General features: G+C 40.5%; 1 protein-coding gene across 1 annotated transcript in view; it reads left to right on the top strand.

Moving 5' to 3' along the window:
* The window catches only part of fer1l6 (fer-1 like family member 6), a gene marked incomplete at its 3' end in the record, with an annotated part of 88,414 nt that overhangs the window by 69,616 nt on the left and 5,442 nt on the right, over positions 1-13,356 (top strand). The window contains exons 38-43 of the mRNA XM_079254286.1: positions 61-149; positions 1,031-1,129; positions 4,014-4,134; positions 4,207-4,327; positions 4,400-4,557; positions 4,630-4,730. Coding sequence (XP_079110412.1) covers positions 61-149; positions 1,031-1,129; positions 4,014-4,134; positions 4,207-4,327; positions 4,400-4,557; positions 4,630-4,730 — 689 coding nt within the window. The remainder of the gene's footprint in view (positions 1-60; positions 150-1,030; positions 1,130-4,013; positions 4,135-4,206; positions 4,328-4,399; positions 4,558-4,629; positions 4,731-13,356) is intronic.

Below are 13,356 nucleotides of genomic sequence, written 5' to 3'. Positions count from 1 at the left end.
GTGTGTGTGTGTGTGTGTGTGTGTGTGTGTGTGTGTGTGTGTGTGTGTGTGTGTGTGAAGGGTCAGCTCCAGATGTGGGTGGACATGTTCCCCCTGGATTCACCACATCCAGGACCCTCAGTAGACATTTCACCTCGAAAACCAAGAGGGTGAGAGTGAGCTGTTTCTCAGCATTTCTCCGGAGGTCTGGGCGGCGAGGCAGGATCACCAAACCCGGATGTCTGTCCGTTACCCGGTTAACTCACACAGACGGCATGATGTCATCGAGCCAGTAATCCAACCAGGGTTTGCTTACCAGCGCACACTCACGTAAAAGGGCAGAGTTTGCAGCATGTGACCAATCACAGAGCGGCTTCTTCACCATGCTGGGGAGGTCTTCTTCAGACATAGGAAGAATTTAAACACATCATCCAGGAAAAAAAGCATTAACTGTTGCCATAGCAACAGCCAGGAGATGATGCTGGCAGCAAGCTGTCACTCTCATTTTACCAAATTAATTTGTCAGACAATGGAAATGTCCCAGTTTCAGACAGAACTTCCTTTCCTGCACATTTTCCAGTTTCAAGTTCTTTCAAGGCGCCCCCCCCCCCCCCCCCCCCCCCCCCCAAAGGCCTTTTGAACATTATTATTATTATTATTATTATTATTATTATTATTATTATTATTATTATTATTATTATTATTAAGCAATAGGTGCAACACTCGTAGAGCTAAACGGACTCAAGTCACTGAGTGAGCAGGTATTAATCTATCTTTCTCCTATGCTCCTCTCACCTCAAAGAGACCTGATTGGTCAGGAGGGTGAGTGTTTACACTCACGGATCTCTTCTCCAGAACATAAACTGCTCCAGAGAAGGTCAGCTGGTCAGCGTAGGTTACCATGTTGGTTTACATGGTAAGACATGAACCAGCGTGGTAGTTCAGAAAACCCTGAAGTTACCTGGAGAAGAGAAAAACCAGCGTTGTCGTCCAGACCTCTGAAGTCCACATTTACTGTTTGTTTGTTTGTGAAGTGACATCATGTGTTCAGGTATGAGCTGCGTATCATCATCTGGAACACGGAGGATGTCATTCTGGAGGACAGCAACTTCCTGACGGGTCAACAGTCCAGTGACATCTATGTTAAAGGGTAGTTATGGAACCATAATGTTTACTGGAGCTGCATTTCCACCCAGTTCTCTGCTAAATATATTCAGAGAAGTTTAACAAACTACTATTGTAATTTAGTGTTTAGTGCATTATCTGCAATTCTCTGGAATTGAGTTTTTTTGCTTGCCAACCAGGTAACCAGGTTTCTAGATAACCAGGTATCCAGGAAACAGGTATCCAGGTGACCAGATATTCAGGTAACAGGTATCTGTAAAACTAGGTAAACCAGGTATATACATAACAGGTAACCAGGTATCTAGTTAACCAGGTATCCAAACAACCAGGTAACAGGTATTCAGATATCCAGGTAAGCAAGTTTCCAGGTAACCAGGTATCTGGATACCTGGATGCTGGATGCTTGCATGTATCCAGATAACCAGATATTTGTATAACAAGGTAAACCAGGTATATAGGTAACATGTAACCAGGTATCCAGATAACCAGGCATTTGGATAACTAGATAAACCAGGTGTATAGGTAACCAGATAACCAGGTATCTAGTTAACCAGGTATCCAGATAACCAGGTATTTGTATAACTAGATAAACCAGGTGTATAGGTAACAGATAACCAGGTATCTAGTTAACCAGGGTATCCAGATAACCAGGTATTTGTATAACCAGGTAAACCAAGTATATAGGTAACAGGTAACCAGGTATGCAGATAACCAGGTATATGGATAGCCAGGTAAAGCAGGTATATAGGTAACAGGTAACCAGGTATCTAGGTAACTAGTTATCCAGATAACCAGGTATTAAGATAACCAGGTATCTGAATAACCAGGTAAACCAGGTATATAGGTAACAAGTAACCAGATATCCAGACTACAGGTAACCAGGTATGCAGATAGACAGGTATCTGGATAACCAGGTATATAGTTAACAGTTAACCAGGTACCCCAATAACCAGGTAAAAGGTAAACCAGTTACCAGGTATCAAGTTAACCAGGTATCCAGATAGCCAGGTATTTGTATAACTAGATAAACCAGGTGTATAGGTAACAGATAACCAGGTATCTAGTTAACCAGGTATCCAGATAACCAGGTATTTGTATAACCAGGTAAACCAAGTATATAGGTAACAGGTAACCAGGTATGCAGATAACCAGGTATATGGATAGCCAGGTAAAGCAGGTATATAGGTAACAGGTAACCAGGTATCTAGGTAACTAGTTATCCAGATAACCAGGTATTAAGATAACCAGGTATCTGAATAACCAGGTAAACCAGGTATATAGGTAACAAGTAACCAGATATCCAGACTACAGGTAACCAGGTATGCAGATAGACAGGTATCTGGATAACCAGGTATATAGTTAACAGTTAACCAGGTACCCCAATAACCAGGTAAAAGGTAAACCAGTTACCAGGTATCAAGTTAACCAGGTATCCAGATAGCCAGGTATTTGGATAACCAGATAAACCAGGTATATAGGTAACAGGTAACCAGGTATTTAGGTTACCAGGTAACTAGTTATCCAGATAACCAGGTAACAGGTAACTACATATTCTTGTTCTAATTTCTTGTAAAACCAATGTTTGCTATCAAGGATGGAGGTTTTATTTGTCTCCTTAATCATCTGTAACCCGAATTGGTCACATGACCTCCGTGACGTGTAAATGTGTTTCCGTGACACTTTCTGCTGTACTTTTATGTGAACGCGTCTGAAAAACCACCTCATGAGAGCATAAAAGCTTTTTAGAGATATTTGAGAGGTTTTTCTAAACGTTGGTGTCTCTATTCGTGTTTTTTAAAGTGTTATATTTAGGTTTGGTGTAATTCTAGGGGTGATGGAGATTTGGCTGATGTCATGTTTCTGTCATAGAAAACATCCTTCCTACTTGGAAATCCAAATTCAGGGGTATCAGCTTTCCAACAGCACTTAAACGCAGCTTGTATCTGATGAGCTGTGAAAAGAAATAAATATATAGAAGCTTTAACCAAACAGCAACATGGTTATGGTGAAACGGCCGCGAGGTTGATGTAGAATACGATTTATATTATACAGAAACACTTTATATTTGTGCAAAATTGTCTCCTCTATTCAGGAAAATAATTTTTTCTTTTAAAAAGCACTTCTGAAAAGCAGAATTAAAAACATAATTTTTTTTTGTTTTATGGCCAATTCAGAAAAAACCTTTTTCAATTTTCAATTTTCTGTTTTGTATAATTATGAATTACTGAAAACAGATTAATTATTTAAAACATAATTAGATTTAACTTAACTTTTCATGTCACATGCATCTTATATCACAAATAATAAACTTTCTTTAGGAAAATGAAACAGATTTTAACTAATATGATCTTTTACATGTGACAAAAAAAATACAAACAAATTGGAAAAAAATGAACAGATGTCTTTTATTTGAAAATAATCCAGATAATTCATGAATTTAATCCCAAAGAATGCAGCGTGATAGATATGTGATACATGGAGTTTCTGACACATTTAGCTTTATGGTTGAAACTTTACTCAGAATCTTGTGAAACAAGATCTGATTTTTATTTTCTGGTGCTTCATAAACACCAGAAAACAGATGATTGCACACAAAAAAAAAAAAATCGAACCATAACATGGTAATAAATAAAAAGTATCCTGTAAAGGGACAAATAAAGACTTCATATAAAAAAGTGGACTTATCATTTTTAATAGGTTGAGTCTTTATGGGTTAAATGATTAAATTAATTCAGATTTTAGTGTAAATCTTTATCATAAAATCAGAAAAAAAAAACATTATCTCAAATATTCAGGAAAAATCCAATCAAAAACTTCATTTTCTGGTCAAGAAGAAGATTTTGTTTCAAGTCTTCAAGGTGTTTCTATAGTAAGCCGATGTTCTGAAACGTTATGTCTGCTCTCTGAAGCTGGCTGAAGGGGTTGGAAGACGACCGACAGGAGACGGACGTCCACTACAACTCTCTGACCGGAGAAGGAAACTTCAACTGGCGCTTTGTGTTCCCCTTCAGCTACCTTCCTGCTGAGAAGGTAAAACAAACCGCATGAACCATGCTGACGCTTCCAGCTGCTGGGTGAAGGGGTCACCTCTTCCTCTATCAGGTTGTGGTGGTGAAGAAGAGAGAGAACATCTTTTCTCTGGATAAAACGGAGCAGAAGCTTCCCGCCATCCTCATCCTCCAGGTCTGGGACTTCGAGACGCTCTCCTCAGACGACTTCTTAGGTACGTGTTATCGCTGCTCTACCACATGTATGTAGTATGTGTTTTATGGATATTATGTATCTGTGGGTACAGGAACGTTAGAGATGGACCTCCATGGACTCCCACGAGGCGCAAAAACAGCCAAGTCCTGTAAAACGGACATGATAACTGAAGGGATGGACAGAATCTCCATCTTCCAGCAGAAAAGAGCACGAGGCTGGTGGCCTTTCATCAAATCCGGAGACCTGACGGTACACGCACTGACAAACATGCACATCGACATGCCATACGTACTGATCAACCAACACCTCTTATGTCTTCAGGGCAAAGTGGAAGCAGAGTTCCACCTTGTTACAGTTGAAGAGGCCGAGAAGAATCCGGTTGGCCGAGCCCGGAAGGAACCAGAACCTCTGCCAAAACCCAAGTAAGAGCACAATTCACCCAGAACAAAGTGTAAATGTCTGACACCAGGATAAGGACAAAGGTCTTTGTAACTAAGAGCTACGACTTTCACATCATAAAGGATGAAAACATGAAACATGTAAACATTAAACATGTAAACATGAAACATGTAAACATGAAATATGGAAACATGAAACATGGAAACATGTAAAAATAAAACATGCAAACATTAAACCCTGAAATATGTGAACATGAAACAAATAAACATAAAAACATGAAACATGTAAAAATAAAACATTAATGTGGAAACATGAAGCATGTAAACATTAAGCATCCAAACATGTAAACAAAACATACAAACCTGAAACATGTAAACATAAATATAAACATGTAAACATGAAACCTGGAAACATGAAATATAAAACAGGTAAACGTGTAAAAATTAAACATGAAGGATGTAAACATTAGCATCCAAACATGTAAACAAAAGATGTAAACATAAAACATGAAACATATGAACATTCAACTTGGAATCAAGTAAACATTAAACATGTAAACACAAAACAAGTAAACATACAACATAAAACATGTAAACATAAAACAATGTGCAAACATACAAAATGTAAACATAAAATGTGAAAACATGAATCATGTAAACATTAAAACTGGAAACATGTAAACATAAAACATGTAAACAAAACATGAAACTTGAAAACGTAAAATATCGATGTGTGAACATGTAAACATAAAACATGTAAACACAAAACATGTAAAGATATAACAATTAACATGCAAACATAAAATATTAATCTGGCACTAATCTGGCACTAATCAAACATGAAACATGTAAACATTAAAATTGCAAAAGAGAAACATGTAAACATAAAACATGAAACATCCATCCATCCATCTTCTGCCGCTTATCCGGGGTCGGGTCGTGGGGGCAGCAGCCTAAGCAGGGAAGCCCAGACTTCCCTCTCCCCAGCCACATTTGCCAACTCTGCGGGGGGGATCCCGAGGCGTTCCCAGGCCAGCCGAGAGATATAATCCCTCCAGCGTGTCCTGGGTCTTCCCCGGGGTCTCCTCCCAGAGGGACGTGCCTGGAACACCTCACCAGGGAGGTCCAGGAGGCATCCTGACCAGATGCCCGAGCCACCTCAACTGGTTCCTCTCGATGCGGAGGAGCAGCGGCTCTACTCTGATCTCCTCCCGGATGACCGAGCTCCTCACCCTATCTCTAAGGGAGAGCCCGGCCACCCTGCGGAGGAAACTCATTTCAGCCGCCTGTATACGAGATCTTCTTTCGGTCACGACCCACAGCTCATGACCATAGGTGAGGGTAGGAACGTAGACCGACTGGTAAATCGAGAGCTTCGCCTTCTGGCTCAGCTCCTTCTTCACCACGACAGACCGGCGCAGAGTCCGCATTACTGCAGACGCCGCACCGATCCGTCTGTCCATCTCACGCTCCATCCTTCCCTCACTCGTGAACAAGACCCCGAGATATTTAAACTCCTCCACTTGAGGCAGGACCTGACTCCCGACCCGGAGAGGGCAATCCACCCTATTCCAGCTGAGGACCATGGTCTCAGATTTTGAGGTGCTGATTCTCATCCCAGCCGCTTCACACTCGGCCGCGAATCGCTCAAGCCAGAGCTGGAGATCACGACCAGATGAAGCCAACAGGACCACGTCATCCGCAAAAAGCAGGGACCCAATCCTGAGGCCACCAAGTCGGATCCCCTCAACACCTCGGCTGCACCTAGAAATTCTGTCCATATAAGTTATGAACAGAATCGGTGATAAAGGGCAGCCTTGGCGGAGTCCAACCCTCACCGGAAACGGATCCGACTTACTACCGGCAATGCAGACCAAGCTGACACCTGTCGTACAGGGACCGGACAGCTCGTACAAGGGGGTACCGGTACCCCATACTCCCGGAGTACCCCCCACAGGAGCCCCCGGGGGACACGGTCGAATGCCTTCTCCAGGTCCACAAAGCACATGTAGACTGGTTGGGCAAACTCCCATGCCCCCCCCCAGGACCCCAGAGGGGGTATAGAGCTGGTCCACTGTTCCGCGACCAGGACGAAAACCACACTGCTCCTCCTCAATCCGGGATTCGACTATCCGGCGGACCCTCCTCTCCAGGACCCCTGAATAGACCTTATCAGGGAGGCTGAGGAGTGTGATTCCCCTGTAATTGGAACACACCCTCCGGTCCCCCTTCTTAAAAAGGGGGACCACCACCCCAGTCTGCCAATCCAGCGGTACTGCCCCCGATGTCCACGCGATGCTGCAGAGGCGTGTCAGCCAGGACAGCCCCACAGCATCCAGAGCCTTAAGGAACTCCGGGCGGATCTCATCCACCCCCGGGGCCTTGCCGCCAAGGAGCTTTTTGACCACCTCAGCGACTTCAGCCCCAGAGATAGGAGAGTCCACCCCTGAGTCCACCAGTTCTGCTCCCTCATGGGAAGACGTGTTGGTAGGCTTGAGGAGGTCTTCGAAGTATTCCTTCCACCGACCCACAACGTCCCGAGTTGAGGTCAGCAGCTCCCCATCTCCACTGTACACAGTATTGATGGAGCACCGCTTCCCCCTCCTGAGCCGCTGGATGGTGGACCAGAATCTCCTCGAAGCCGTCCGGAAGTCTTTCTCCATGGCCTCGCCGAACTCCTCCCATGCCCGAGTTTTTGCCTCGGCAACAGCCGCATGCCGCTTAGCCCGTCGGTACCCATCAGCTGCCTCCAGAGTCCCACAGGCCAAGAAGGCCCGATAGGACTCCTTCTTCAGCTGGACGGCATCCCTCACTGCTGGTGTCCACCACCGAGTCCTGGGATTACCGCCACGACAGGCACCAACGACCTTACAGCCACAGCTCCGGCTGGCCGCCTCAGCAATAGAGGCACGGAACACAGCCCATTCGGACTCAATGTCCCCCGCCTCACTCAGGACATGTTCGAAGCTCTGCTGAAGGTCAGAGTTAAAGCTCGCTCTGACAGGGGACTCAGCCAGACGTTCCCAGCAGACCCTCACAACACGTTTGGGCCTGCCAGCTCTGACCGGCCTCCTCCCCCACCATCTGAGCCAACTCACCACCAGGTGGTGATCAGTTGACAGCTCCGCCCCCCTCTTCACCCAAGTGTCCAAGGCATGTGGCCGCAGGTCCGACGATACAACTACAAAGTCAATCATCGAACTGCGGCCCAGGGAATCCTGATGCCAGGTGTACATATGGACACTCTTATGCTGGAACATGGTGTTCGTTATAGACAATCCATGACGAGCACAGAAGTCCAATAACAAAACACCATTTGGGTTCAGAGGGGGGGGACCATGCCTCCCAATCACTCCCCTCCAGGTCTCACTGTCATTGCCCACGTGAGCATTGAAGTCTCCCAGCAGAACAATGGAGTCCCCAGAAGGAGCACCCTCCAGCACTCCCTCCAAGGACTCCAGAAAGGGTGGGTACTCTGAACTGCTGTTCGGTGCATAAGCACAGACAACAGTCAGGACCCGTCCCCCCACCCGGAGGCGGAGGGAAACTACCCTTTCATCCACCGGGGTAAACCCCAACGTGCAGGCACCAAGCTGGGGGCTGATGAGAATGCCCACACCTGCTCGGCGCCTCACACCATTAGCAACTCCAGAGTGGAAGAAGGTCCAGCCCCTCTCGAGGGTACTGGTTCCAGAGCCCAAGCCATGCGTCGAGGTGAGTCCAACTATATCTAGTCGGAACCGCTCAACCTCGCGCACAAGCTCAGGCTCCTTCCCCACCAGAGAGGTGACGTTCCACGTCCCTAGAGCCAGCTTCTGCAGCCGGGGATCGGACCGCCAGGGTCCCCGCCCCTTGCTGCCGCCCAGCTCACATTGCACCCGACCCCTACGGCTCCTCCCGCAGATGGTGAGCCCACGGGAGGACATACGTATACATGTACGTAAATACGTATGTATACATACATACGTATACATACATACGTATACATACATACGTATACATACATACGTATACATACATACGTATACATAAATACGTATATATACAAACATACGTATACATACATATATAGGTATACATACATACATACATACATACATACGTATACATACATACATACATAAGTATACATACATTCATAAGTACGTATACATACATAAATACATACATACATATCGACGTATACATACATACATATATTCGTATACCTACACATATACATACATACGTATACATATTCCTACATACATACATGCATGCATGCATACATGCGTACGTATACATACATACATACATATACTTCCATTCGTACGCATACATACACACATACGTAAGCTTACATACATACATACGTATACATACTCATCCATGAATGCATACATACGTATACATACTCACATACATATGTATACATAAAACGTATATATACATACATACATACGTATACTTACATACATACGTATACATACATAACATACATACATTCATACGTATACAAAAGCATACATGCAAACATGCATGCATGCATACATACATACGTATACATGTACATACATACGTATATACACATACATACATACATACATACATACATACGTACACATACACACGTATATATACAAAGGTATACATACATACGTATATATACATACATACGTATACATACATACGTATACATACTCACATACATACGTACATACATTCACACATATACATACGTATACATAAATACGTGTATATACATACATATGTATACATACATATATGGGTATACATACATACATACATACATACATACATACATACGTATACATACTCATCCATGCATACATACATACGTATACATACTCATACATACATACGTATACATACATACATACATACATATATATGTATACATGCATACGTATATATACGTATCCATACATACATACAATCATACATACATAAGTATACAAAATCATACATGCACGCATGCATGCATGCATGCATACATACGAATGCATACTCACATACATACATACGTATACTTACATACATACATACATACCTACGTATACATACTCATCCATGCACACATGCATGCATGCATACATACATACGTATACATAGTCATATATACATACGTATATATACAAACATACGTATACATAATATGTATATATACATACATACATACATACATACGTATACATACATACATACGTATACATACATATATACATTCATATGTATACATACGTATACATACTCATACATGCATACATACATATTTATACATAAATACATACATACGTATATATACATACATACATACATACATACGTATACATACATACGTATACATAAATACATGCATATACACGTATACATACATATACATACATACGTATACATAAATACATGCATATACACGTATACATACAGACATACATACGTATACATACATACATACATATACTTACATACATATGTATACATACATATACATACATACATACGTATACATACATTCATACGTATACATACATACGTATACATACTCACATACATACGTACATACATTCATACGTATGCATACGTATACATAAATACGTGTATATACATACATATGTATACATACATATAGGTATACATACATACATACATACATACATACGTATACATACTCATCCATGCATACATGCATACGTATATATACGTATCCATACATACATACATAAGTATACAAAATCATACATGCACACATACATACGTGTATATACATACGTATACATAAATACGTATATATACATACATACGTATACATACATACATATATATACATACATACCTAAACATACATATACATACATACGTATACATAAATACATGCATATATACGTATACATACAGACATACATAAGTATACAAAATCATACATGCACGCATGCATGCATGCATGCATACATACGTATGCATACTCACATACATACATACATATACTTGCATACATACATACATACCTACGTATACATACTCATCCATGCACATACGTATACATACATACGTATACATACATAACATACATACATTCATTCGTATACATCAATCATACATGCAAACATGCATGCATGCATACATACATACATACGTATACATATACATACATACGTATACATACACACCTATACATACTCACATACATACATACGTATACTTACATACATACGTATACATACATAACATACATACATTCATTCGTATACATCAATCATACATGCAAACATGCATGCATGCATACATACATACATACGTATACATATACATACATACGTATACATACACACCTATACATACTCACATACATACATACGTATACTTGCATACATACATACATACATATGTATACATACTCATCCATACATACATGCATGCATGCATACATACATACGTATATATTCAAACATACGTATACATAATACGTGTATATACATACGTATACATAAATACGTATATATACATACATACGTATACATACATACATATATATACATACATACCTAAACATACATATACATACATACGTATACATAAATACATGCATATATACGTATACATACAGACATACATAAGTATACAAAATCATACATGCATGCATACATACGTATGCATACTCACATACATACGTATACATATACATACATACGTATACTTACATACATACATATACATACATAACATACATACATTCAGTCGTATACATCAATCATACATGCAAACATGCATGCATGCATGCATACATACATACATACATACATACATACATACATACACATACATACGTACACATACACACGTATATTTACTTTTTTTTTTTTCTTTTTTGTCTTGTCCAGCATTTAAGCAAGCAGACTGATGTTCTGGATGCTGTGTTCTGCTGAGCAAATTTATTTTGCCAAGGGGAACTTTTGTAGATGTAATGATCCCCTTGTATTTCTTGATTCTTATTTTATTTTTCAATTTGTTTTGGATAACAGCTTGTATTACAGAGTTTATGCTGCTGGACCCGACCGGAAAGGACAGGAAAGGGGCAGAAAGAGAACAGAAAAGAGAACATAAAAAAACAAAAAAAAACAAAAGAAAGAGATCAATGCATACATGTATATGCACATACATACCCACCTACATATATATGTATATACACTCGCACATACATTATATATATACATATATACATACATACATACATATACACATACATACACATGCATACACACACATGTACACATACATGCATACATAAAGATAGATATACATACTCATATATACATACGTATATATACAAACATACGTATACATAATACCTATATATACATACATACATACGTATACATACATACACATACATACATACATACGTATACATACATTCATACGTATACATATGGGTATACATACATACATAACATCTGGTATTGAGACTGATAAGCTCAAAGTATTTCCTCAAAACCCTGTCTTGTCCGATCACTTCTTATTAACCTTTGAATTCACTTTATTTGATTACTCACTGACCAAAAATAAATTCTACTATAGTAGATGTTTATCAGACAATAATATTACAAAATTTAAACAATCAATTGAATCAATTTTTTCCCCTCTACCATGTGTTAGCATGACAGAGAGTCCCCCTTTAAGCCTTACTCCTGCTCAGATTGATCAACATGCTGATACTATAACAGCTTCAATGTGTACAACCTTGGATAATGTTGCTCCCCTAAAGAAGAAGAAATTGGGTAAGATTATGAAGGCTCCCTGGTTTAATTCCCAGCTTCGAGCTCTAAAACAGGCATCAAGGCGTTTGGAAAACAGATGGCGTTCATCAGGACTAGAGGAGTCTCACTTAACCTGGAAAGAAAGTTTAATTGTATACAAAAAAGCCTTACGTACGGCAAGAACAGCTTATTATTCATCATTGATAGAGGAAAACAAAAACAACCCTCGGTTTCTTTTCAGCACTGTAGTTCGGCTTACTAGGAGCCGGAGCGCTGAGGAGCCATGTATTCCTTTCTCACTTAGCTGGGATGATTTATGTATTTTTTCAGGAATAAAATTGACACTATTAGAGATCAAATTCACAATATTCTTCCTTCTACCTATAATGTTGAGCCTGTTGTGGTCTCCGAAGCATCCTTAGAACCAGGATCTGACTTGTGTCTAAATAGTTTCTGTCCTGTCCAACCCTCTGAATTAACTAAAATAATAGCTTCATCTAAACCATCCACCTGTATCTTAGACCCTCTCCCAACGAGCCTCTTTAAGGACATTTTCCCTTTAATTAATACATCACTACTAAATCTTATCAATATGTCTTTAGTGACAGGATATGTACCACAATCATTTAAAACTGCTGGAATCAAGCCTTTACTTAAAAAGCAATCTCTGGATCCAGAGGTGATAGCAAATTATAGACATATCTAACCTCCCGTTTATGTCCAAAATTCTGGAGAAAATAGTTTCAGCTCAGCTACATGCCCACCTGAGCAGAAATAATTTATGCGAGGAGTTTCAGTCAGGATTTAGAGCTCATCATAGTACTGAGACAGCATTGGTGAAAGTTACTAATGACCTTCTTATGGCCTCAGACAAAGGACTTGTGTCCGTACTTATC

The sequence above is a fragment of the Telmatherina bonti genome (genome assembly GCF_933228915.1).
Source record: "Telmatherina bonti genome assembly, chromosome: 15".
NCBI lineage: Eukaryota > Metazoa > Chordata > Actinopteri > Atheriniformes > Telmatherinidae > Telmatherina > Telmatherina bonti.
This window is presented reverse-complemented; position numbering and strand designations above follow the sequence as displayed.